This window comes from Marmota monax, unplaced genomic scaffold (genome assembly GCF_021218885.2).
Source record: "Marmota monax isolate L192 unplaced genomic scaffold, Marmota_monax_Labrador192_F-V1.1 WCK01_AAM20220418_F8-fsc00003, whole genome shotgun sequence".
In the NCBI taxonomy this organism is placed as follows: Eukaryota; Metazoa; Chordata; class Mammalia; order Rodentia; family Sciuridae; genus Marmota; species Marmota monax.
Genome location: NW_026694084.1, coordinates 9,389,889 through 9,417,823, shown reverse-complemented (window position 1 = coordinate 9,417,823; position 27,935 = coordinate 9,389,889). Strand labels below are relative to the sequence as shown.

At 37.9% G+C, this 27,935-nt stretch overlaps 1 protein-coding gene across 3 annotated transcripts; it reads left to right on the top strand.

Annotated features, from left to right (window-relative positions):
* Window positions 1-20: 20 nt before the first annotated feature.
* Window positions 21-26,876, top strand: Ywhaz (tyrosine 3-monooxygenase/tryptophan 5-monooxygenase activation protein zeta). Of its 3 annotated transcripts, none has more exons than XM_058585645.1 (6): window positions 21-150; window positions 3,788-4,092; window positions 21,094-21,217; window positions 21,773-21,936; window positions 22,017-22,112; window positions 24,683-26,876. In XM_058585645.1, exons 2-6 carry the CDS (start codon window positions 3,799-3,801, stop codon window positions 24,740-24,742), a joined length of 738 nt encoding a protein of 245 aa, XP_058441628.1. In that variant the 5' UTR covers window positions 21-150; window positions 3,788-3,798; the 3' UTR covers window positions 24,743-26,876. The 3 variants fall into 3 exon arrangements, with proteins under 3 accessions (XP_058441628.1, XP_046320593.1, XP_046320592.1); XM_046464637.2 differs by lacking the exon at window positions 21-150 and adding an exon at window positions 784-1,058; XM_046464636.2 differs by lacking the exon at window positions 21-150 and adding an exon at window positions 1,282-1,536.
* The last annotated feature ends 1,059 nt before the right edge of the window (window positions 26,877-27,935 follow it).

Here is a 27,935-nt window from a genome sequence, read left to right as displayed (position 1 = left end):
CCCATTGTCCCCTCGCGGCTGTCACAGCGCACAGATCCCGAGCTCCGGATTGGAAAGCCTCCGCGTCACTCAGCCACATTCGGGGGCCGGACGCCTCGCTTTCTTTTCCGAGCCTTAAAAGGTCTAAGGCCGTTTCCTTCGAGCCAGCAGGTAAAGCCGCAGCGGCGGAAGGGAGGAAAGGAGGAAGGGAGGGGCCGCGTGCTCGGGCCGTCCCGCCTGGCGACGGGGAGCGGCCGGTGGGGGTCGGGGAGCGCCCCAAGCCGTGCCCCCACCCCACGTCTGACCGCGCCCGGCCCCCCACCGCCAGTCCTGCACATAATGCCAGAGTCGCCTCTCCACGCATCATCCCGCCCTGGGGCGGCCCTGGGGCAGTTAACACCGCGAAGCTCGGAGGGCGGGGCGGCCAGGCAGCAGGGAGGAGGGGGGCTGGGGGGGGATGTAAAAGATCCCGGATGTGGCTGAACCGGAGCCCCTTCTAGAGGGAGTGACTGGCGCCGGCGCAGAAGGCCCGAACTACGGCGAAGGTGGGGGTGGGGAGAGACTGACTTCCCGCAGGCTTAGTGCTAGAGTGAGCCGGGGGAGGTCGCCAGGGAGAGAGTGTGGGAAAGCCAAAGGGGAGGCTAGGAAAAAGGGTAGTGGCTGGGAGGAAAACAAAGCGGCTCCTTTTCCAGGCGCACTGGGGACCAGAACAGAAAAGTTGGGAGCTGTGCAGGGTGGGGAGGGGTGTTGGTAGCGGAGAGAACGCGCGCTCCTCCGTTCGCCCTCTAGCGCGGGCGGGCAGGGCGCGCGCACCGGGGAGCGGCGGTTGCGCTGGGCTCCGAGAGCTGTGGGCACCAATCAACGGTTGCCATAGCAGCGTTTGACGTCATCGTGCGTGTGGTGCCCCTGCTGCCGGGGCTGGTGATTGGAGGAAACCCCGTGTCTGCGGAGCGGCTGTAGCCTGTGAGCAGCGAGATCCAGGGACAGAGTCTCAGCCTCGCCGCTGCCGCTGCCGCTGCCGCCGCCGCCCAGAGACTGCTGAGCCCCCGTCCGTCCGCCGCCACCCACTCCGGATACAGGTAAGGCACCCGCCGCGGCCGCCGCCGCCTCGCCCCGCTCTTTCTTGCTCCAAGTCAGCCTTGTGAAGGCGTGGGAGCTGTCCTGGCTCGGCGTCCCCTCAGCCGCTCGCCTGCGGTAGTGGCTCTGGGCTGAGGCGGAGTCTCCTTAGGCAGACACGGGCGGCGGCTCCTCTTCCGCTGGCTCGGGCGGGCATTCGCGGCCGCCTCCGGCTACTTGCTTCCGGACCGACGCCTCAGCACCGATCGGCGTTCGTTCCCCTGACTCTCTTCCTCCCCGGGTGGAGAAGGTGCCCACGCGCGGGATCCCCGGGGGTCCCCCAGCTCTGGAGGGCTGATGAGGCATAGCCAAGACGTTACCGGCCGCGATCCGTCCCCACCCTTGCCCTGGTGGCCCCTCACACCCTCCGTCCTCGCCCCACTGCCCCCTCGCTTCCGCCGGAGATAATGATCGGCGGCCGCGGACATTGCAGTGGCGCAGGTGAGGTCGCCCCCTCCCCTCGGCTCCCCTTGCTAGCCTCGCCTCCCATTCCCCTCCCCCTCTCCCTCCTCCGCGGCGCAGCCTCCGCGCCCCGCGCTGCGGCGGCGGGGAGGGGCTGGGGACCGCGGGGACCTGGGCGGGGGGAGGGCCTGGCAGAGAGCGGGCCGAGCTCTGTCCGGACCAGCGTATCGCCAGGTATACCAGGGCGAGACCGCTCTCTGGTGTCCAGGGCAAACCCACTACGGGTGAGGTTTGGGGTGGGGCTCTCCTGGGACCTAGGGCTGGATTTCCTGGGTTCTGCAGTGGGAGGAAGGACTTGAATTTTCCCGGTCGGGTGGGGGAGGGGTTGGCTCTTCCTACTGGGGAACGGGCGCGGGAAGTGCGAATGGGGGCGCCGAGTCCCTGGGGCTAGAACAGGGGTTGGAGAAGACCGCGGTGAGCGTCGGAAACTCATCCCGGGGGGGAAAACTAGAAGGTCCCTGCTCCGGGTATTGAGACTCACATCCTGCTTTGCGGGGCGGATAGGCTTGAGCTTAACAGCCGGTGGTGTCCCCTTTGGGTTGGGTGTGGTTCTCGCCCCCTCCCCCACCTGCCGCAGCTGTTGGGTGCTTCTGTACTCTGCTGGGACACCGGTGGTGTCCGGTGGCTGGAAAGACGGCGGTGGGAGAGCGGGGTGTGTCCGCAACGGGACTGGTAGCGGTTCCGCTTTTGCGGGCGGCACTGGCGACTCTGCCCCCGGGTGGGGCGAGCGGCTCCCCCCCACTTCTGACTTGGGCGGGCGCGCGGGCTGCTCCTCCCTCTTGCTCTGCTGCGGCTGGGGAGGGGGGTGGAATTAACACGCAGCGGTAGGTTGGGCTCCTTGACACAGATCCGCCGTGACAAAGAGAGTCGGGGACTTGTGCGGAGGCGCAAGCCTGGGCGGAGCCAAGGAGGGGAGGTGGTTGCCGACAGCGCGGACCGTGGGATTTGCACTTTAAAGTCACGGTCTGCGCGATTTCTTTCACCCTACCGTATGTCTTAAGTCAGTTGAGGGTTAAGTGGGTGCGGCGAGTCTTCTCTGCAGTGTAGAGGCGAGGCATTGGAACCCAAGTTATTCTATGAGAAACCTAATCCACTTCCTCTTGTACCAAAGAGGATAGGGAAACGTTTATATTGGTTTTTAGGATATTTTTCATTAGATGCAACGTTAATCAGAGAGCATCTCAGAGTTCCTAGGGGAAAAATTAATATTTCGAGAACAGGAGGAAAATGAGATAAAAAATGTTAGTTTATTCATTGAAACAGTACAGCTCTTACTGAAGCTAGGTGATTGTTTGTTTAAATAGTGGTAACTGTTCAGAAAAAAGAAAGTGTAGTGGGATTTCCGTGGGAAGGTAAAGTGTATGTCACTTTCATGGTGTGGGTGGCAGTGGCTCTTCTCTCCACCTTTTAATTTAATAGTGCATTTCTGGCATCATTCTGTGGGATCCCTGTATAGTTTAGTATCTTTCTCTATGTTGCAGACCCTTTAAAAAGGATTGTTCTTGAAGAAGACCAGCAGAGATAAATTGAAGTCTAAAGAAAGTGAATTAGGTGAAAAGACTGGAAAGAGCAGCTTGATTGATAACATAATAAAGTTGTGACTGCTAGAATTAAAATGCTTTGAGCCTACATTTAAACTTTTAAGCACAGTGACATTGGGTGCTTCCAGTGTGACATATTTTAGTGTGTACAGATAGGACTTAAAAAAGTAGTGTGCATATAGCAAGAGATAGATGAGGTCTTAGCATTAGATGTTGCTCCTTGATGTTTTAATGATCAAAATGTCTAAGAAGAACCATATTTGTTCGTTTTTCCCAGAAAATTATCATGTTATAATCAGCTGGCAAGATCTAGTAGGTTTGGGATGGGGATACTAACAACTAAAACTTAATCATTCCTGACAGAAGTAAGTATGATGAAAGTTAAAAGATATGAATTATGTCAAACTGGCATGACTCATGGTTCTGGAAGCATAGAAATTTTAATGCTCTTTCTAGGCATTGTTTTTACCAAATGAAGAAAAGCTGCATAAGTTTTGGATTACTTAGTGATATTGGAAACAATTTATGATCATTCTCCTAAGAGACCTAAATTTTAATTCCCCATGTGAAGAATCCTTCACAGACAACTAGGTTTGAGGTGTTAATATGGCTTATTAAGCACATATAACTTTTGAGTCTGTATATTTGGGAAAACATTTCTAAATACTCCTTTTTTTTTCCCCCTACAGAACATCCAGTCATGGATAAAAATGAGCTGGTGCAGAAGGCCAAACTGGCCGAGCAGGCTGAGCGATATGATGACATGGCAGCCTGCATGAAGTCTGTAACTGAGCAAGGAGCTGAATTGTCTAATGAGGAGAGGAATCTTCTTTCAGTTGCTTATAAAAATGTTGTAGGAGCCCGTAGGTCATCTTGGAGGGTTGTCTCAAGTATTGAGCAAAAGACGGAAGGTGCTGAGAAAAAGCAGCAGATGGCTCGAGAATACAGAGAGAAAATTGAGACTGAGCTAAGAGACATCTGCAATGATGTACTGGTGAGAATCTGTCTAGCTTCATTATTATAGCATAGGAAATGAGCATCAGTTTTTGTATGACTCTACCCCTCCTTTGGTTTTTCTTTTCCTTTGAAAAATTGTTCTAAATTTAGAAGTCTTCAGGATGTCATTACTTAAAATGTGTGGAAACAATTATAGATAATTTGTGTAAAATAAATGGAGTAATGATTATCAGTTCGGTTTTGCTAAAAACAGTAAGCTATGTAGGTATCTTACGTGCTAGTTGGAAAGGAACTGGATTGTGTTACATTTCAATTACGGTTAAAATATCTAGTAATTCCAAAAGTGAAATCTTAAATATATGTATGTGGATATAGGAATTCTACACACTTTGTTTTATGGAAGGAATGTAATAGGATACTCACATAATGCTCTTCTCTGGATTATCTGTTATAATGTTAATGAAATGAGTCAGCCATGCAGAAAACTCTTTGACTTCAGTTGTTTCTTCCCCTTCCTGCATTTATTTGTTGGAAGTCACCTTTGAATACCAGCATCCACATGAAAGGTTATGAGTAACTCAGCTTGATTTTCCTGGTTCAAGAAGTAGTTTAAATATGTAGTACTTACTGTGTTATAGCACTGTGTTTCTCTAAAAGCCTAAAAGAATTAGACATTGCATTTTCGTTAATTTTAATCTCTTTTTATAAGCTATGGTTTTCTGATCCAGAAAAATTTGAGGTAATCTAGTTAGAGAGTCCAGCCAGTTAGCATATAACATTTTACATACATGAATACTTTCCCTTTTTAATAAATTGAGAGTTTTTGGAATAATACTTAACGTTTTACCAAATGATTATAGTTCTAGGACTTCAGGTTACATATATTGGGTCTCAATATGGCAGGTCTCTGATATATAGAAGCGGGCAGTATCCTAAATTCTCTGGACAGGTTACTAAATCTCGGACTCTGGAAATTCACGTGTGCAGTATTTAGGATTTGAACTGTGTTCATGGAAGAACTACTGTAATGAGGAATATAGGATCATTTTTTACGTAGTTGTGGGTTTTTTGTTATAATTTTACAACTCATTTACACACCAGTCTTCATTAATGGAAAAGCTTCAATTCCTAAATTGTATTTTTCTCTTGGCATTTTTTTTTTTTTTTTAATTTAAAGTGAGCTCACATTCACAAAATCTTATGTGGCAGTTAAGGTCTTGGGTATATTTTTTCTTGTTTGCTTATCTGAAATCTTTACTATCACAGCTATAATTTCTAAGGTGAAAAAAGGAATATTAATCTTTCATTGAGGCTAATTTTATACTTACGATTACTAAATTAAGCACTTAAAATTTGAAATTGTTTTTTCTATAATAAAACATACGTTGTGGTTTTAATTTTTTTTCTTTCTGTTTTTCTTCCTTCTGGTGTCTACCCTGCCAAGTACTCATTTTTATTTTACTTTCAAAGGTGTATATTACAAATTGTAATTTCCCTTAGAACAAAATTCAGTTTTAGGAATAAAGGGGGGAATATGGTTAACAAGCTTATTTGCAATCCCTGGTATTTATTTGCATTTTTTTCACACACAAAGTATCAAAGCTCTTGTGAGGATTTTCCTAGGAAAAAAAACTGTAGCAGTTTTGACTTTGGTTTCCTTATCAAGGAGAGGAAAAAAAAATCTACATTAGAAGCACTTGATGAAGATGATCAAATTAATCTCTAAATGGCCTCTAAGATTATTAAGGGGGGGTCATTGGTTATCACTAGGCATGACATGTTCACCTCCTTGAGATAGCACTAACTTTTCACAGTTTTCACTTTGAAAGTTTAATTCCTTTATATATAAATGGCTTAGAGAATTCTAAGCTTTGCTTCCAGGCTTGGTCTTAGCAAGAATAATCTCTCAGTGATCTTTCCATGGCTCATAATGTAGAGTAGGTGCTCAAGTATTTGTTAAATAAACTAGCTTATTTTTGGGAAAGAGGATAGTAGGATTAAGTCAGCAGTACTGCTAATTTTCCTAGGCATTTTCTGTTTCAACTTAGTAGGGAAATTCAGCATTTATTCATGATAACTTTATTCTTTACATATGGGCAGTTCCCTATCATGTTTTTCAGAGGTGAGGTTGACTTGGAAACATAAAATTCCTTTTCCCTTTTCTAGTAAAATGGAAGAAACATAGCAGATCTGATATTTTTCTTAAATATTTTTTTCTGGACCATTGTACTTGATTAATAAAAGCATGTACTTTTTCTTAATTTCAGAGGAACAAAAGCAGGTAATTTTTGTGCAGAATTAATGTTGGCAGGGATGAACCAGATTGCATTGTTATATTGAGTCATGTGTGTTATAATTGTTTAGACAGTGTCCTTTCTTCCCCCCCAAAAAGCAGCCTAATTGCTAGAGTTCTCAGTTTTTCTGAGGGATCCCTAACATAACATTCTGGTTACATGCATTTGTCAGGTGTTTAGTTTGTGCCATTTAAGAAGCAGACAAAAAAAGAGACCAGTGTTACTTTATGGAAATTAGGGATCATTACTGTGGGAAATGGTCACTGGAATAATCTTTACATTTTTTCCTTATGCAGTAGAACTTGAAATTATTTCTTATGTGTTAATTTGAAACATAACTTATGTAGTTATGTGAATTAATGCAGTCTGCCTTTTCTGTAGGTGCTCTTGTGGTGGTTGGAAGGACTTAATGCTAGTGATAATCTCATGCTACTGCTGTTTAAATCTGAAATATGCAGCCAATAATTAGGCAGTTTTTATCTTGGAAATAATGATGAAATTAAAGTATGAAGGAATACATACTAGAAAACCTAATTCAAACTCAATTCACTGTATTGAATATAATGAGCTCAAGAGTTTGAATCAAAACAACAGTTGTACAATGTGAAAACCATTCAGTCCCTCTTGAATACAGAGCTCAATTAAATAGAACCATGGGGTTGTTGTGGAGGAGGAGGATCTGGTAAAGCACCTTGACTTCCCTCTGTGTCCTCAGCTTTGTGGCTGTTTTAAAAGCAGTGATGAACCTGCCTTTACTAGTACAGGAGTCTCTCAACTCAAGTCCATGGATGGGATTTAAGTGATCCAAGAAGTTGTGTGTGTCTCTGGGGCAGAGGCTTCATGCCAGCCATCAGGTTTTCAAATGTATCACTTAAAAATTTGAAAACTGGTATATAAGGCAAAGAACAGCTTCCTTTCCTTATTAAAGGAGGTCTAAGATAGGAAGCTGTAAAATTATCTACCATTTGTAACAGTTGGCAATGTAGTTAAGTAATCAAGTACTGTAATAGTGATTCAGTTAACTTGACTGAATTGCATTTTGTTATGCTGCTGTATTTTATTTGCCTGGAACAGTGTTAAGATGTGGTTACTGGGTACTGATTTTTGTCTTCAGTCCACAGACTGCTTTTAAGCAGAACAGGGTCAAGATAGGAAACTAGGCAGTGTTTGGGTCTTACCTAGTTAGAATCCATCTGTATATGCCTTGGGCTTCTAAAAAGACTTCTATGTAGTGTTAGTTTTTAAGCCTAAAATTATTAGGTATAGTTTATATCCTGGAGTAAGCATTTCTTAAAAGAATTCTGTAGTGCCAACCCATATTGAATTCTTCATAGTTATATACATGTCTGTCACATGTGGCTTTTGATGTGTTTTAAAGTACTAGGAATTTATGTGATGGAGATACCTATAGTACCTTCCAGGAAATAATAAATTGGTCAGTTTTGGTAATGAGTTTCAGTAGTCATTTAATGGTAAGTGCTGGCACTCAGGTGAGGTATTTTGTGTAGCTGGGCAGTCTGAGTTATATAAAGTGGAAGTGACAAAAATAAATGAAGATGAAGGTAGGCAGGTAGGAGTTCCTTTTTCAGTGTAAAAGGGAGTAACCAATTAATGTGATCAAGAGCAACACATTGCCCATTTATATTAAGCAATACTTAGGAATGAGATCCTACTTCTGAGAGATGCTGGATTACCTGAAGATTGTTTAGTGATAAATTTTGAAAATAGTTAAAAGTGAATTAAGAGGGAAAAATTATAGTATTTGAGATTGAAATTAGAATGAAAAATCTGAGAAGTCTCAAAAATATAAGAATGTAGACACTTGTGAAATAATGACCCAACTCTTTTATTCTAAGAAAAAAATCTTTAGCCTTATCTTGTATATTTGAACTAAAAAAGTGGGGAATAAGCTATCTTAGGGTTATAATAACTTACAATGAGTAATTTTTTCATTTTTTAAGACTAGTCAATTGGTCATTGAAGAAATCCTACAGCACCTTTAAAATGATAGAGTAGAAGCTTCTTGTTAGCTATTTGAAAAGAAGCTCATATGTTTTAAACATTTATTTTAAATGAAAACATATTTATTTGCCTTTTTTTTAACATGGGATTAAGACATTTTCTTTAAATATGTGTAGATCTACAGTTCGGAAATCATTTCCTCTATTTCTTGCATAAGCCATCCTTCTAAATACAAATGCATCCTCCATAAAATGCAGTTTGGATTGAGAAAGTAAATAGGCCATTGGTTCAGAATCCCATGTGCTGTTTTTTCTGATCTTAGTTGTTCATCCACATCTTTTCATAACTGTATTTCATTAGTTAACATTTAAGTAATTCTAGCTGGTTTAGTGGCATAATTTTGTAAACAAATAGCACACTCTTGGTAAGCATGTAATTGCTTTTAGAAGCTGAAGGATATTCCTGAGAGTGACTGGAAAACCCACAGCCTCAAGCACTGAGCCCAATTTATGGGGATCAGTGTTCTAAGAATGAAGAACCTAGAATAAACACGTCTTTATCTATTAAGTGGAATTGGTAAATCCAGCAAATTAACTGGAGTTTCTTTAAGGGAGTTGTTATGTTCAAGATCATTCTATCAGAACTTTAGGGAGGGATAGCCTTGATGGAATTAAAAGCCTTTTTCGGTTTTGGAAGAGATGAGATTAGAAGGAGAGATGGATACAAGTCAAATCATGAAGGCCTACTGAATGCTCTAAATGTAGTAGAAATGGGAACTTTTAAGGTCATGGAAAACACTTTATGGAAAGGAAACAGCTCCAAATTTTGCTTTATCCTGTTTTATAAAGAAATTTAGAGCTTCTTATTAATAATAGATTCTTAATGCCTTCCATCAGTTTGTTAATCATTGCTTACACTCTCATTTTACAGAATTGGTTTTGACTTCTGGGGCATCTTTAACCTGTGAAAGACTTAAGATTTTTTTTCCCCTTGAATAATATTCCTGTTTTCATGTCTGAAAGTGATTCTAGCACTTACAGGACAGGAAGCCCAATATTAGGAAGTAGTCTACCTTTATAACCTTTACAAATCAAATTAATTCCGCCATAAATTTTTCAATTTCAGAATAAATGAAATTTCAGTGCATTTGTACTGAGGAATGTGAGGAAAATTTTTGAAAGTTCAAATTATGGGTTTTCTCTCATGTCAACTAAGTTAAATAACTTCCACTCCTTTGAAATTCTAGTAGGCCTTTTTAAGAGTTTTTCTAGAATTCCTTGGATCCCTATTGTGATTTCATCCTAGTTCCCATAGCTTATAGTACTATTATAGTTTTACACTGAGAATAAACTGTGCTGTAAGTTTTAGGGGACTCAGAATTACTGTCAGTTTCAGTATGCTCAAGGCCGTAGTTTGTCTTGATTTTGAAGCTCCCTGTCCCAATTTTTTTCTCACTACAAACTGCTACTGCTATGTTCCCTAGATCATTAGTTTTCAGTAGTTTACATTCATGCTGATATTCATTTTTATGATACACCCCATTGGTATTCCCAGAATTAGACTCAAAAGAGAAGTGTACATTGCCAAATAAGAAATGATTTTGTAAAGATAAACTTGATCTGATTTTAATGAACAAAAAATAAATTATAAATGTTCTTTTACAGTTGCTACTAGTCATTCACTTGAACTTGCTACTTCCCAGTTCTTTGTTGCACATATTTCTCATTGTAACTTTCTAAAATGCTGCTTTCATTTGCTCCTTCCTTGCCAAAGTCCCCTACATAAAGTCTTTAGCTGTACTTTGTTCTTCTGTCTGTCCCTGATTCAAGCCATTGCTAATTCTCATCTTTCTGATCTAAGGGGTTTGTTTCATACTCTGATTTAGAACTTACTTTAATCTTGATATGTAAGTCATTTTCCAACTAGAGAAGATTGGCTCCATTTCTTCATGCTTCTTGAAAACAGATCCATTGACTTCTGTGGTATTTAATTTGTAATGAAAGTACTCTGAAGGAATATGATAAACTTAATTTTTTCAGGCACAAATTTGAATTTGGGCTGGGAGGAATATCATGCCAGGTCAGCCTAATACAGCATTTCCCATTTCACTAGGGGCATTTGTGTATAAGAGGTCATAGTCAACTTGTTTTCCATTCAGTAATTCCCTGTATCACATTTAATTTACAGGGAGTGGCTAATTTTTGTTACATTGGGATTTCATTTATTTGACTTTATTCTCATTCATTATACTTGCTTTTCTCAGAAATGTTAGCTCTTTTCTTAAAGCATAATAAACACCCTTGCCCGCCCGAGTTTAGAATGACACATTTGGACCTCATTCAACCCAGGACACTTGATGAAAATCCACCAAAAATACATTATTTAAAATTGAGAACCTTCTAATTACACAGGATGTACCATAGTAAAAGCAAGTTCTCAGTTCAATGTGATGAATACTTTTAATACTGTGGAAGATATTGGAAAGAATAGCATCCCAAAATCATCCTGCTATTTTGTCAAGTCATGGCTTCCTGTTAGTTTCCTTTCTAATTGTTCCCATCTGATAAGAGATGATGTTTAGGCTCTTGTTTGTTTTGTTTTGGTGGTGGTGATTTTGCTCTACTGGGGATTGAATCCAGAAGTGCTCTACCACTGAACTGTATCCCTTAGTCCTTTTTTTTTTTTTTTTTTTTTTTGCAGGGGGGCGGGGATGACCAGGGATTGAACCCAGGGGTACTTTACCATTGAGCTATATCCCTATTTCTTTTTTGCTGAGTTGCTTAGGACCTCACTAAGTTGCTGAGGCTGATTTTGAACTCATGGTCTTCTGGCCTCAGCCTCCTGAGCCGCTGGGATTACAGATGTGCACTACCACACCTGGCTCCCCTAGCCCTTTTTATTTTTTGAGACAGAATCTTGCTAAATTTAAAGTACCCAGGCTGTTCTTAAATTTGCCATCTTGGTGCAGCCTCCCCAGTAGCTGGGATTACAGGAATGTACCATCGGGCCCAGCCAGACTGTTTCTTTCTGGATCACAGGAATAAAACCTGAAGGGTATTCACATCTAATATTTCTAAAAAGGAAACTAACAGTGTGTGCTACTTTATTTTAGTGAGGTGAATTCGTACAGGTTCTGCAGGCTTAACTGTGAAACTCTTGTTTTTCTGTTAAATGTTTATTAACTACCTGCAATTTTGTAAGCCCTTTGCCATAGAATAATTCTGCTCTTGTGTTGACATCCTGGAGAGGAAAAAGACATGTACACAAGTAATAGAATATGAATTAGGCTGAGCATTGTGTAGCACAAGCCTGTAATCCCAGCTACTCAGGGGGCTGAGGCAGGAGGATTGAAACTTCCGGCCAACTTGGGCAAATCAGCGAGACCCAGTCTCAGGATGAAAGAGAAAGAGCTAGGGATGTAGTTCAGAGGTGTAGAGCACTTGCCTAGCATATGTGAGGCCTTGGATTCAATCCCTAGCACCACCAAATAAATTTTTAAAATAACAAGATTATGAGAGGTTAAAAAGTACTGTATATGGTTGTACATTGAAGAGTCATCTTCAACTGACTTTTTTATAAGGGTCTGATAAGCAGTGCGCCACTGCCTGTGATCCCAGCAACTCCGGAGGCTGAGGTAGGATTGAAAGTTCAAGGCCACACTGGGCAATTTAGCAAGACTGTGTCTCAAATAAAAAGGATTGGGGATGTATCTCAGTGGTAGAGTGCTCCTGGGTTCAACCCCCAGTGTCACATAAAATAAAAAGGTTCTAATAAAACGTAATCCTATTAGGGAATTTATACTTCTTTTGTGGTGCTGGGTATTGAACCCAAGGGCACTTTACCACTGAACTACATCCCCTGCTCTTTTCATTTATTTTTATTTGAAAACAGGGTTTCACTAAGTTGTCCTGGCTGGCCTCAATTTTGTCATCCTTCCAGTTTAGCCTCCCAGGGCTGGGATTACAGATGTGAGCCCAACTAAAAATGCCTTTGCTTTATCAAATTGGTTTTAATAAATGATGAAGATTTTACCATCTGTTTATTGTTGGAAAATGTGTTCAGTTAAGTGACTGGTCAAAAATTCTCTTAACTTTGATTTTTCTCATAGAACACTTAAAATTTACTCCAGTAGACCAAATATTTTTTTAAAATGTTTTTAAAAACACTGTACTTTATGCCAGGTGCAGTGGTGAACACCTGTAATCCTGCCGACTCCAGCAGTTGAGGAAGGAGAATCACAAGTTGGAGGCCAGACTGAACAATTTAGTGAGACCCTGTTTCAGAATAAAAAAGACTAGGGATGTAACCCAGAGGTATAGTGCCCTTGAGTTAATCCCCAGTACCCAACAATATCAAAAAACTTTTTTGATACTTCCTGCTGTTATTTTGCTAGCCTTTGTGAGCCAGAGGCAAGCAATTCCCTGATCCTGATTTAACTTAGCAATTTTTAGTCCCACTTATTGTAAGCCATTTTACCCAATTGACTTTTCTAAAAATCAGCAGTAAATAACAGTCCAAGCATTCTGTCTTCATTATTTTGTGCAGTTAGTTATCTTATTTTGTTTGGCATATAAATTAGGGAGCAATACATTTTGCAGGAATTATGGTATTTTATGGTAGCATTGATATTTCTCAAGTGTGCCTTTGCTTTATCAAATATCTGGTTGGTTTTAATAAATAAAATGATGAAGATTTTACCATCTGTTTATTGTTGGAAGATGTATTCAGTTAAGTGGTCAAAAATTCTCTTAACTTTGATTTCCTCATAGAACACTTAAAATTTACTCCAGTAGGCCAAATATTACATAAAGTAAAAACATCTGGAAATACCTATTTACTAATTAGTTCATTGGGGAATTACTGGGCATGGGATACTTTTCCAGTAAACTTATATCCCCAGTCTTTTTTTATTTTTTTGAGACAGTGTCTTGCTAAGTTGCTGAGGGTTTTTTGTTGTTGTTTGTTTGGTACTGGGGACTGGACTGGGGGCTGGATTGAATTTAGGAGCCAGGGCACTTAACCACTGAGCCACACTCCCAGCACTATTTTGTAGTTTATTTAGAGATAGGGTCTCACTGAGTTTGATTAGTGCCTTGCTTTTGCTGAGGCAGGCTTTGAACTCCAAATCCTCCTGCCTCAGCCTCCTGAGCTGCTGGGATTACAGACATGCACCAACACACCCAACTGCTGAGGATCTTTCTCCTCTTGCCTGAGTCTCTTGGGTTAGCTAGGATTATAGGTGTGTGCCACCAGGCCTGGCTGGCATTAACATTTCTAATGAAGTTCTTTTCTCTGGTTGTTTGGAATCAGCTGAGGAAGTTGCAGTTCCAGAGATGAATGGAAGCCACTCTAGCCACAAGGGGGAGTAAGAGACTAATTTCCAGATTAATGGGCTCTGTTGGCAACAAATTAATGCCCTAACCAAAAAAAAAAAAAAAAAAAGAATATTAAGAGATCTAGGAATGATATGCAGCTGAGTAGCTCTACAGAGTAAAGTAAAAGTTGTGTAAATATTATTTTTCTATGCATGGAATAATTATACATGACAAGAAATTTGAATTACATTATCTCCTGTTAAGGAGGATGTTTTATTTATTTTTGTGGTGCTGGGAATTGAACTCAGATGCTCTCTACCAATGTCCCCAGCTCCTTTTATTTTATTTTGAGACAGGGTCTCACTAAATTGGAGTATTTTGTGAGTTTATAAATTGAGAATTGAATTTTACAGAGTAATTGAATTTTAGAGTTGAAGGACTATCCAGCCTAGCTTTCTCATTTTAATGGACTGAGAAATGAAAGATGAAGGATTTCATGACTTAACGTTAGGTCATATAGTAAGCATTAATATGTTTAGCCCTTTACATAGTACCACCTTATTGAAACTTTTCCTCTTCTATAAGAGGGTTGGGGGATTTTGTGAGTATACACTCTTAATTTTACTATAAAGATGATCGCTTCTGTGTTAGACTTTGGGGGTTCTATACTTAATGAGAATCACATTTGAGGGCTCTTGTACATCCATTTTTGCTTCTTTTCAACCACTGATGGGGTTTTCTTTTTGCTCCCTCTTCTCTCTCTCTTTTTTTTTTTTGTATGTTTGTGCATGCATGCTTTGTTTGAAAATAGGTATGTTTGTATTGTGATTTGTTTTGTTCAAGGAATAGAGCCATTGTAGTAAAATCTCAGAGGAAATGCTTATGGAGACTTGATCTTTATTTGGCAAGGTTATGTCACAGTTAGCCCAGCTATATTTTCAGACTCCCAGAAATGTCTCATTAGGGTTTGATTTGTTTTGCTAATGATTTGTATGCATAATTACCTTTGTGAAAATTAAGCATAATGTTATAACCAGTTGGTGACAAATTTCATCAAGACAAAGTGAGAACTCTTTTTCCCCTCCACCTTAAAATGATTCTATAAAATTTAACTCCCAGTTGTTTTTCTTTACAAATGTATCATTGTTTTTGTGCCATTTCTTTCCTGAATTCAAAAGTAATACCAGCACAGTATGGAAATAGGAAACTACATGAGTACAAAAGAATATGAGGGTATGTATACACTGTTAAGCCTATCTTCCAGAAGTAATCACTATTTAAGAGAATTTCTCTTTAAAATTTGTTTTTAGATTAATAATTGTAATATTAAATAACCAGAGAGAAAAATATCTTCTCTACATGTGGTAGTTGTCTTTCTGACCAGTTTATTTTTCAACTTTTTAAAAAGTATTTTGGATTTAGGAAAGATTGGCCTAAAATGGTTAGAAGAATTTCTCATATGTCCTTCACTGATTTATCCCAAATGTTGTTGTGTTATATAACCACCATGTAGTTTTCAGAACCAGGAATGTAATAAAAAATAATAGGTAAGGTATTGCAGATCTTATTTAAATTTCACAAATTGTACCACCATATTTCCTGGATGGCTCCAGAATTCTCTGTCCAGGAGATACTTTGCATTTTGTTTACTCTGTTTTATTGTGGATCAGTTTTTCAGTCTTTACCTTTCATGATTTTGGCACTCTTTCAAGAGTACCTGCCAATTATTTTGTAGATTTTCCCTTGATTTATATTTGCATGGTTACTTCTCACCATTAAATTCATAATTTTGTTTTTGGCAGGGGTCCTGGGATTGATACTATGTCCTCCTCAGTGAATCATTGGAAGGCATGTGATTTTTGTTCTGTTATTTAACCAGTAGCACTTTTACTGAGTACTTGTTTTTAATTTTAAGAGTCTAGTCTGAAAAAGCTTAGTCTATGAACTTTTATTCCCTTTCAAAAGAAAGGAAAAGGAAAAAGTGGCCTTGAATGTAAGGAAATCTAAGGGATAATGGTAGAGTAGATAGTGTTTGGTGCTTTAGAAATGCTTTTCTGGGATAAAATGGGAAGGGAGTTTTGAAACTAATGTTGCATTAATGTACCTACTTTCAGAGTCCTGTCATCATTTTGTCTTTGAAACTCTTGTCACATTTCTTGTGGCAATTGATAAGGTTTCCTGACTTTCAAACAAGTTCACTTGCCTCACACTATCTTCCCATCCACCACTGGGTTTTTCTTTGCTCTCCTCATCTTTCAGAATCATTGCATAGAAAGCAATTTTCCAAGGGTCATGCAAGCGTAATTAGGAGGTGTTTAGCCTGCCCTTTGCTACTGTTTCTGAACATATGTGCTTAGTGTATAGTGCCCAAATACTTGTCATTTTAAAAGAGCAATTTCTTAGGTTTTCAGATAAATGCTTTTTTCTCTTCTAGCAAAATATTCATTATCAGACATACCATCAACTCCAGTAATTTCTATCATGTTTTAACTATTAGAAGTTTGGTGTACGTATTGAGTTTTTGATCATGAAGACTATTTTGAAAAGTTATCTTTATGTAATCCAGTTGGGATTTAATGTTTGATTGTGTAAAATGTCTTTATGGAGCCTTGTAAGTAAGTTAAGAATCCATGTGTATAAGGGGATGGTGCCCACCTGTAGCCCAGCTTCTTGGGAGACTAAAACCAGGAGGATTGCTTGAGTCAGCAAGTTCAAGGTCAGCCTGGGCAGCAGGCTGTTAAAGGTGCAAAAATGTAAAGATTATAAATTATATTTGCTTTGGATAGTAATTCAGATTATTATAGAACATAGGATAGAGAGTGAAAAAATGAAGCTATTGTGACCTCATTCCACTTCATCAGAGGTATTCTATTTGTCCTTTTAGTATCCTTCTGGGAATTTCAGTGCCAAGAAAATAATTATATTCTTGAGGAGTAGTGTCATTTACTTGGTGTTTTGTAATTGGTGTTATCCCCCTGCCCCCTTAATGCTTCTTACTATATTGACAGACACCTTGTTTTTTTAATGTCTATCTCTTATTAACAGAAATCAGTATTTTCTTCTTTAACTAAACTAAAAGCTCTCCACTAGACATTAATGGTACAGACAGTGTAGAGGAAGCTGAATATCTTACGAGAATTAACCTTGGGGAGAACATAGCATTTAGAACTAAGTATTTAGAACAAACTTTCTTTTCAGTTGTACTGAGGTGTGATTGGGGGGAGAAATGTATTATATATTTTAAGGTGTATGATATAGCAAAACTTCCTTTTAACCAACAGTTCTTAAAAGTGGTATGAGGTCCTGGAAGTTTAATAGAGTGGCTCCATGAGGTCATGACAATATTAAATAATCATTGGGTCCCTGTCCCTGTTTTGACATCAGCACTGATGATGTAAAAAGCAAGGATGGCTTAAAATCTGGTTACCCAACACGAATCTAGGCAGTAATTCTGTAATGTACTGGTAATCATTGTATTCTTCCCCACCATGCACTCATAATGAAAAAAGAATGCTTTTAGTATCCTTGGAACAATAAAATTAATTATAAGAGTCTTTACATAGATATCTTTGTGTGGCAGAATGGAAAATACACTTGTCCTCCTGTCTATGGGGATCGGTTCTAGGACTGCTCCCCCCACCCCCAATCAACAGATGTTCATGTCCCATACATAAAATAAAATGATGAACCAATCAGTGTTCTCCCTCATACTTTAAATCATTGCTAGATTACTTAATACCTAAAAAAAAAAAATGTTCTGTAAGTAATTATTTTATTATATTGAATAGAGAATAATGACCAAAAAAAAAAAAAAGTTGTGTCAATTGTGTATTAAACTAGCTATCATTGTGGAATGTTCTTTTTACAGAGAACTACAGACAAACTGATTATTCAGATTTGGGTATTTGGCAAACATGAAAATCAGTGAAGTAAGCCAGTCACTTCAAGGAAATTAAATGGTATTTGTGACAATGATAAAAATGAGAACTCTGGAAAATTTACAATTCCCTACTGTTACCTTAACAGCTTTCCAGTAAATTTTTATGAATAGAAAGGTGTCTTGAGCAAAAATATTTTAACCAAAAATATGAAACTATTTGTTAATATTTTTCTTTCTGGAAAGTGTACCAGTTGAGAAATAAGTACCATGGTATTTTTAAAATATAAGGAAATGAGTTAAAAGCTAAGGTAATTTCTGGGTAGGTGAGTTGGCTAGTTAGAGAACTGTTTTAAAATTACTATGGTATGCATATTTTCTTTTAGTAATTTGCTTAATTAACTTGGACAGGACTTTTAAAGGGGAAAAAAAGCGTGGCTCATACTAGATTTTTTTGTTTTTCCTTCCAAGAAAAATGAAGACAACATTTCTTTGTTGCTTATTACGTGGCAGACTCTACTAAGTGTTTTCTAGACTGTATACTAACTCAATCATCCTTCCAGCCCTATTGATAATCCCCTTCTTAACAGATGAAAAACATGCAGCCCAGAGAAATTGCAGAATTCTGTAAAAGTGACAACACAGATAGTAAGGAGTGAACTGGGATTTGAATTTAGGTAATAATCAGCATAGATCTCTTGGTGGGGAGGGGCGGCAGGGAATTGAACCCAGGGATGCTTAGCCACAAGCCACATCCCCGGCCCTTTATATTTTGAGACAGAGTCTGGCTAAGTTGCTGAAGCTGGCTTTGAACTTTCGTTTCTCCTGCCTCAGCCTCCCAGGCCAGTGGGATTACAGGTATATGCTACTGTGCCTGGCTAGCCCTCATTTTATAGTTGAAAGTTGTGACACCTTGTGTAATGCTGTACCCACAACCACTCCTTTTAAACTCAGGTTCTCATCATTGTTTTCATTGTACTTTTGTAGTTGAACAAACTTTAGAACCTTTCATTGTGTACTTAATAGGCTGTTCTCTTAATTTTTGTGTGCATTTTGAAAATAGCTCTCATTCCTTTCTACTTTTCCGTTTTCTACTTTGCCTTCATCTTTTCCCTTGCTTCATTGTTCCACTGCTTTCTGAACAGTGCTGTTTCCTTTTATGCTTTATTCCTTCTTTTCTTTCTGCATTTGTTGCTTTCTTCTGTCTTTCAAATCTGGAAAATTAGCTTTCATTATTCTTTCAGTTTGACAACATTACCTAGTTGCCTCTTTTGTAATTTCAGTTAACGTAATCCAATGAACGCTACTTTCCCTTACAGTTGAAAAAGACCCCATCTATCATCCCCTCACCCCCACCACCACTCAGGGCTTTGTTTTTGATAGGCATGCACTCTACCACTGAGCTATATCCTCATTCTCAGCCCTTTTTAAAAACATTATTGAGACACGGTCTCTATTAAGTTCTTCAAGACTGGCCTGGAACTTGGCAATCTACCTGTTTCAGCCTCCCAGGTAGTTGGTGTTGTAGGCATGCACCATTGCATTTTTTTAATCCCATCTAAGTGATCCCTCATGTTTCTTTTTTGGTACCAGGGGGGTCACATCCCCAGTCTTTTTTATTTTGAGATAGGATCTTGCTAAGTTGCTTAGGGTCTCAATAAGTTGCTGAGGCTGGCTCCAAACTTTTGATCCTCCTGCCTCAGCCTCCTAAACCTCTGGGATTACAGGTGCATGCACCACTGAGCCCAGCTTGGCTGAACTCTCAATGGGCATTTCTTCACTTGGCATTGGCTGGAACCACTCATTGCTACATTCAGCTACGATTTCAGTTGAGACTGAAATATCTTAATTAACATGGCTTCACTTGCATTTGCAGTGACTGGGGGTGGCATGCATGTCATTCTTTTTAATAGGATAGTTTAACTTCTTACACAATAGTTCAGGGCTCCAAGAACAAAAAGAAAATCAACTTGGGGGGCTGGGATTGTGGCTCAGTGGTAGAGTACTTGCCTAGCATGTGTGAGGTGCTGGGTTCAATCCTTAGAACCACATAAAAATAAAGGTATTGTGTCCAACTACAACTTAAAAAGATTTTAAAAAAGAAAAGAAAATCAACTTGGTAGGGTCAGCATTTCACCAGAAACATTTACCACTGTAGACGCTTGTTTCTTGTGGGTGCTGGTTATTACTGTTTTGCAGCTAATTCAGAGTTCAACTTGAGTAAAAAGGTGCTTAACTGTTATTTTAATTAGCAGGTTATTTGTTAGTTTAGCATGATTTACCCCAGTGTAAAATAAGAGGTTTTTAGGAATACATAAGTTAATACAAAAATAGATGACTCATTCTTAAAAACATTTATTGACATCTTGTTTTAAAGAGGTTTAGTTTTCTGGTGCAGTTTAAAATTCAGCCTCTTAAATGATTAACTCTTAACTAACAGTATCTGCTTATGGTCTTCATTTCTACATACAGAATGAGTAGCTGGGTTAAAGTGTTTTACTTACCCACTACTGGAACATAGTGGGTAAACACATGCAGAGTTACAATTAAAACACATTTTTCTAATGATTGTGCTTATAAATATACACTACTAGGCGACTACCTTATGGAGTATAAAGTGTTAGATCATTTTTTTTTTTCCTTGTAAGAATTTGGCTTGTCTGGGGCTCATTGAGTCCAGTTGAAAATGGACCTCACCTTGAATTCTAGAGTATACTAACACTTATAAGAAGGGAATGGGTGGGGTGAGAGTGGCCCGTATTTTTGTCTGTTTAAGAGCCTTCTCTTCCAGTATAGTCACCACTTTTTTTTTTTTTTTTTTTTTTTTTTTTTTAAAATGGTTGTAGAGGGTGATTTTTACTGTTAGGATTCAAATAAGCTTTAATTGTTAAGAGTTTTAAACAGAACTGTACGATGACATTTTAATTTTATCTGCTTTTCTGTGATTTCTAAGCATGTATCTTATAAGGTAAAAGATCATTTTAAAGAGATTAAAGTTCTGCTTAGATTTTTAAGTTTCCATCCTTTTACTGTCTAATTTGCTTTTGAAAATTAAGCTTTTACTTGAGGGTATAACCTTTTGTGAGGTATTACTTCAAATTATGTTCTTATAAATGAATTTAATTTTTTTCTGCTTCCTCTGACATGAGCTTTGGTTCTGTCATTATGATTTCTGCTTCAGTTATTTTTCTAGAGTCTCAAAAGATTTGTCTGAAGTTCTTTGTATTTTCATGTCATGATTGCATTTAAATGGAAAGTTTGCCAGTTTATTAGAAAATGTTCTTTAATATTAACTGTCATGCATTATATTCATTGAAACCATCATGTGAATAGATAAATATTGTTAAGGACCTATATTTAGTTTTATTCTTAAATAACAAACCAAGTACTAACTTCAAAGTTTAAGCTGCCCAAAGCATTCTAATATTTAAGCCACAAATTCATGAACCCTTTGCATTCTCAGCTATCTTAATGACAGTAATTGGGTATGAAAGTTCTTAGGCAACAGTATATGCTTAAGAAATGCAGTTACATTGTTTTGTAAATGTTTTATTCTAATTATGTCTGTTTCTGTTTCTTTTCTTCTTAAGTCTCTTTTGGAAAAATTCTTGATCCCCAATGCTTCACAAGCAGAGAGCAAAGTCTTCTATTTGAAAATGAAAGGAGACTATTACCGTTACTTGGCTGAGGTTGCTGCTGGTGATGATAAGAAAGGTATGTTGTATTTGTTTTAAACCTTTGGCTGAACTTGTATAAATGTGGTAGTGTGGAAATAGTTGCCTTCTGAAATAAAAACAATTTTTTGTTGTTTTTTAATTGCTTTAGAGCACTGAATAATGAGCAGAAATGTTTGGGCAGATTTTGTTTTTGAGTGCCGAGAATATATATATCTATTGCTTAATATTGCTATTCTAAAATTATGCTTTCTGAAAAGCAAATTTTGTGTACAAGGATGGTTTTCCAGAATTGGTTCAAAATAATAGAGGCCACAGCATAACTGAGAAGCAGTACAAACTAAGTATTGAAAATGGAACAGTGAGATTACAAGGTTGTTTTGTTTCAAGATTAACAAATAGCTAATCTGATCTAAAAGACCCTCCACTCCAACCCCACCCCCACCACCTTTTTTTTTTTAAGTCTTGTTCAGTTGAGGTCATTACAGATTATGTTTCAGCCAACATACAGGGTATTAAATAAAAGGTTTGGTTCAGGGAGTAAAGATTAAGTGCAGACTACTTTATCAGTACATTTTGGTGTTTTATTATCCAGGGATTGTGGATCAGTCACAACAAGCATACCAAGAAGCTTTTGAAATCAGCAAAAAGGAAATGCAGCCAACACATCCTATCAGATTGGGTCTGGCCCTTAACTTCTCTGTGTTCTATTATGAGATTCTGAACTCCCCAGAGAAAGCCTGCTCTCTTGCAAAGACAGTATGTATTTTACTTATTATGTGGAGATTTACCAATCTTTATTATTTGAGCACTGAAATTTACTTCTTTTTAAATCACAGGCTTTTGATGAAGCCATTGCTGAACTTGATACATTAAGTGAAGAATCATACAAAGACAGCACGCTAATAATGCAATTACTGAGAGACAACTTGACAGTAAGTACAAATAGCATCATTAATGATTAATATGAATGAGGAAATAATTTACTTTTTCCTGGCTTTAAAAAAAAAAAAAAAAGCCCATATGAAGAAAACTCTTAGTATATAATAAGAAACGGAAATACATTTTCCATTAGTTACAGATCTATTGTAAAATTTTTAGTCCTCAAAATTTTGTGAATCTATGATTTTTAACTTTTAAATGACATTTTCCATTTCAAATCTTGAGTGTCTTCATATTACTCACTGAACAGTTTAATATCAAAAATAGAGACTGTTAAAATTTCTTCAAAAGTTATTCTTATTAAGTTGCCTCCATATTTGCATAGAATACAATAAGGCACTGATAACATCAGCTGGAATTTTCAGGCACTTTGCAGAATCCAAGTGGAAATCTACTTTGCTTAGTCTCTTACTTTAAAAAAATAAAATGACTTACAGAAGACTATAATTGTCTAATTATATTCATATTTAGAAAAAGAACCCCAGTACCATCACACAAAAAATGAACAGTAGTTCCTTAAGTGATATTAAGTATCTAAATTCATTTTCAGTGGTCTCTCTTTTTTTTTAAGTTTTTTATTTGAATGGGATCCAAATGAAGTCCACAGATAGCAATTAATTTATATGTATCCTTGGTTCTTTAGATTTTTCCATTTTTCTTCTTAAGATAAATATTAAATTTGAAGTTTTGATTCTCAGGTGAAAAAAATTACCAAGTATCTGCTATGTGTCAGGTAGAGGGGTAGAAATTAGACATAGTAGTCTAGAATTGCTAGGTTTTGTTAGTTTTAAGGCATTTCTCTTGGGAACTACATTTTGTTTTATGTTTCAGTTCCAACTTCATTGTAGTCCACTGCCAATTAAATAGCTACAATTATTTTAGTGAGTGAGTATGATTTGGAGCTACCTATAAACTCACTGTATTTTATTTAATTGAGTGAGTTGGGCATGGTATCTGCACATCTGTAATCCCAGCTACTCAGGAGGCTGAGGCCGGAGGATTTCTAGTTCAAGGCCAGCCTGAGAAACTTCTCCAAGACCCTGTGTCTTCAAAATAAATTTAATAAAGGCTTTGGGTATCAGTGGTGAAGCAGTTCCTTAGCATGTGTGAGACCTTAGGTTCAATCCCCAGTACCACAGTGAATCAACCCAGCCTATCTGAAAGAATCTTTATGTCAAATGAAAGAAACACTTCACTTTATTAGCTAATTTTAATATTAATTTATTTTTGAGAGGCAGCTTAACAGTTCTTTTCTTGTTGGAAGTGAGATGGAACCTGAATTACTGTTCTGTGTTCTCATTACTTTTTCAAGAGGGCCTAATCTAATGTACACATGGCAGCTGAATTTTGGTGTCGGGATAGCTTAAAATGTATACTGACTGCAACAACTGAATAAGAAGAAAGCCAATGTTCCCATTCTGATTGTCACTATTTACTATGTTTTCGCTGAGCCTTATTATTGTCATCAGCTGATAAAATTGTAGGTTGATTTGATCAATCCTCAACTGAAGAAATTTTGCACAAACCTAACCTAGTATTTGAGTCTGAATCTGGTTGACCACAATTATCAACATACTATCCCAGAGAACTATCTTGTGTCAAGTTTTTAACATTTATACATGAAATTCAAAATTCCTTGAAGGCTAGAACTAGAAAGAGACCTTAGAGACAGTTTCATCATGTCCTGCGAAACTCCTATTGATATAACAGGAGCACAAGTTACAAAAGGTCATTTGGCTAGCTGTGTGACCTTGGAAGTAGTCTTATTTCCAGGCCAGAGATATATTTGATTAATAAATAAATGAATTAATGGAATTTTTTTCACCTGTTGCCGGACCGTAATAATAGTGAAAATGTTAATAACAATCTACAACACTATGAAACAAGTTTTGTTTTTGCCTCTTAGAATATTTGATTCTGACCATACTATTTGGTTCAGCATTTATTTTGAGTCATATAAATAGATGGTATGTTTTTCTAAGCTAAAAATGTTAGAAAAGCTAAATTTGCAGTTAACCCAGAGTAGATACTGATTGGACTTTTATATGATGTAGGATTTTCTTTGGAGTGGGAGGTCAGTCAAAGCTCTATGAGGGGAGAGTAAACAGCCTTATTTCCTTGAACATGGGCCAAGTTAGGTTAATTCTGCTTTAGTTGCACTCAACAAGTATATATATATACATCTCAGATTGGGGCTTTTCTTCTGGACAAGATATTTTGATAGTTTTTGATACTTCATTTTTTTGTTTTAATTGATTTATTCTACTTCACCTTTTATGAATGACAAAAGTTTGCTACATCTGACTTTGTTATTTGAAGACAACTGTGTTGTATATGTATCATGCTTACAAAGATGAGTAAGGAGGAAATAAATGTATTATGTTGAAGTGTGTTTGAAGCTGCTTTCAGTAGAGCTACCTTTTTAAGAATGCTCATCAACTAAAACACATGGTTACATGCTAGGACTTGGCATACATATGAAAGTTTTCCCTTTTCTCCAAACTGAAACATGCTGAAAAACCTTTTCCTCCTTTTTTTTTTTTTTTTTTTTTTTTTAAACCAGTTGTGGACATCAGATACCCAAGGAGACGAAGCTGAAGCAGGAGAAGGAGGGGAAAATTAACCGGCCTTCCAACTTTTGTCTGCCTCATTCTAAAATTTACACAGTAGACCATTTGTCATCCATGCTGTCCCACAAATAGTTTTTTGTTTACGATTTATGACAGGTTTATGTTACTTCTATTTGAATTTCTATATTTCCCATGTGGTTTTTATGTTTAATATTAGGGGAGTAGAGCCAGTTAACATTTAGGGAGTTATCTGTTTTCATCTTGAGGTGGCCAATATGGGGATGTGGAATTTTTATACGAGTTATAAATGTTTGGCATAGTACTTTAGGTACATTGTGGCTTCACAAGGGCCAGTGTTAAAACTGCTTCCATGTCTAAGCAAAGAAAACTGCCTACATATTGGTTTGTCCTGGTGGGGAATAAAAGGGATCATTGGTTCCAGTCACAGGTGTAGTTATTGTGGGTACTTTAAGGATTGGAGCACTTACAAGGCTGTAGTAGAAACAGATATCCCATGGATCCTACATGTGTGAATCATGTGTTTCTGTGGAATAGTCAATCTCAGTGTACACAACTTTGACTACAGCTGCAGAAGTGCTCCTTTAGACAAAGTTGTGACCCAATTTACTCTGGATAAGGGCAGAAACGGTTCACATTCCATTATTTGTAAAGTTACCTGCTGTTTGCTTTCATTATTTTTGCTACACATTTTATTTGTATTTAAATGTTTTAGGCAACCTAAGAACAAATGTAAAAGTAAAGATGCAGTAAAAATGAATTGCTTGATATCCATTACTTCATGTATATCAAGCACAGCAGTAAACAAAACAAACCCCTTGTATTTAACTTTTTTAGGGTTTTTTTTTTTTTTTTTTTTTTTTTTTGCTTTTGTGATTTTTTTTTTTCTTTTTTTGATACTTGCCTAACATGCATGTGCTGTAAAAATAGTTAACAGGGAAATAACTTGAGATGATGGCTAGCTTTGTTTAATGTCTTATGAAATTTTCATGAACAATCCAAGCATAATTGTTAAGAACCCGTGTATTAAGTTCATGTAAGTGGAATAAAAGTTTTATGAATGGACTTTTCAACTACCTTCTCTACAGCTTTTCATGTAAATTATAGTCTTTTGGTTTTGAAATTTCTCTAAAGTAAATTGTACATTCTTGGAAATGTATTCCTTATTCCCTCTTGGCAGCTAATGGGCTTTTACCAAGTTTAAATGCAAAATTTATAAGAATACTACTAATATAACTACCATTCTCAACCATGTCCCATGTTCCCCTTCCTCCCTCCTCCCCCCAAAAAATGAAAAAAAATTGTTTTCTGGGGGAGGGTGAGATTGATTGGAAAAAAGTATTGTGTTCCATTCAAAATTTTGGTATATGGCATTTTCTAACTTAGGAAGCCACAATGTTCTTGACCCATCATGACATTGGGTAGCATTAACTGAAAGTTTTGTGCTTCCAAATCATTTTGGATTTTAAGAATTTCTTGATATTCTATGGCTTGCCTTCAATTTTGATCCTTTGTCAGGTGCACAAGATTACCTTTCTTTTTTAGCCTTCTGTCTTGTCACCAACCATTCCTATTTGGTGGCCGTGTACTTGGGAAAAGGCCGCATGATCTTTCTGGCTCCACTCAATGTCTAAGATACCCACCCTGCTTCCTTTGCTTGCATCCCACCAACTATTTCCCACATCCTCTTTACTGCAGCACATCTCTCCTTAGTTGATGAGATTGTGTTTATCTCCCTGTAAACCCTACCAATCCTGAATGGTCTGTCATTGTCTGCCTTTAAAATCTTTCCTCTTCCTCTCTTTAAATAATGATGGGGCTAAGTTATACCCAAAGCTCACCCTGCAGAATATTTCCTCAGTACTTTACAGAAAACACCAAACAAAAATTCCATTTTAAAAGAGTTGTATTTTTTTCCCCCTTTTAGAATGTAAGCTCCTCAAGAGCAGGGACAATGTTTTCTGTATGTTCTATTGTGCCTAGTACACTGTAAATGCTCAATAAATATTGATGATGGGAGGCAGTGAGTCTTGGTGATAAGGGTGAGAAACTGAAATCCCAAACACTGCTTTGTTGCTTGTTTTATTATGATCTCAGATTAAATTGGGAAATACCGGCCTTTTGGGACTATTTTCCCAAATAGTACATTCAAATAAAAGTGCAATGGAGGCCTTGGGGTCTTTTATTTCCAGAAGAAAAGATCTCATGCATTTGGGAAAACAGTGCATCTTCTTCACAGTTCCTACCTTACCTGTTGATTTCTCCTGACTCCCCAGGCCAGGTTGGTGAAATAATTGTTTTTATAGCTAAGGAGAATTAATCTAGTAGACTTAAGGATGGGATCTCATTCAAGTAAATTATAAATAAATATAAAACTTTTCAAAGTTTGCCTATTAGCTATTTATAGGCATTAGTCATCTAAATTAGTTCATTTCTGAAATAAGTGTGATAGTACTTCACTGATAATAGTGATTTAATGTTTTCTACATAGTAGTGCCAATAAATGAAGAATGATTTCCAACTTGAGATTTTTTTCCCTTGGAATTTGAGTAATAAATTTGTTTATATAACTTATTTCCCTAATTGTCCCAAATCAAGGCTTTATGTCTGTTTTTGTTAACATAACATGGTAACACCAGGAAATTGAAAAATCCAGTGATATGTTTTGTGTGGGTGAAGTATTGGAACTTCTTTTTAAAAAGAAAGATCACAGTTGTCCTAGGAGAGTAAAACAGTGCTCTACTTAGGGAAAAGGAAGGAATTTCCTGTAGCCCTTGTCTAGGGGCAGCTTTGTTATTTCTTATTCTATATACATCATAAGAGTTGGGGAGGGAGAGGATAAGAAAATTAAATATTAAGTGACTTAATTTTAAGGGCTCAATATTTTTTCCTCCCTGTCTTCCCTACAAATAGTTGGCAGTCTCACAAGAGCCCCAAATATTTTCGAACTAATCAAGACTAATTTGGAAGATGCAGTTTAGTATTATTTGTGGTCACACCTCAACTTGAAAGTGAAACAGAATAACTGGAAACTTAATGGTGAGGTGTTCTTAAAAATCTGAGAAGTTTTAGAGACTTAAGCATTTAACAGCATCATTTCAATGATTTGTGTATGGGGGAAAACAGTAATTCATTTGAATGCAAGTGCATCATAATCACTGCATGAGAGTGTGCAATGTGTTAAAAACTTTTATCTGATGCTGTTTTACTTAGAGCTTATCACATTCC

Bases quoted from the DNA above. Each gene is read 5' to 3' on its own strand.
- Ywhaz (XM_046464636.2), top strand. From the start codon at position 1,503: ATGATCGGCGGCCGCGGACATTGCAGTGGCGCAG. The intron at 21,218-21,772 runs GTATGTTGTATT...TTTATTATCCAG, and splicing joins TGCTGGTGATGATAAGAAAG to GGATTGTGGATCAGTCACAA. The intron at 21,937-22,016 runs GTATGTATTTTA...TTTAAATCACAG, and splicing joins CCTGCTCTCTTGCAAAGACA to GCTTTTGATGAAGCCATTGC.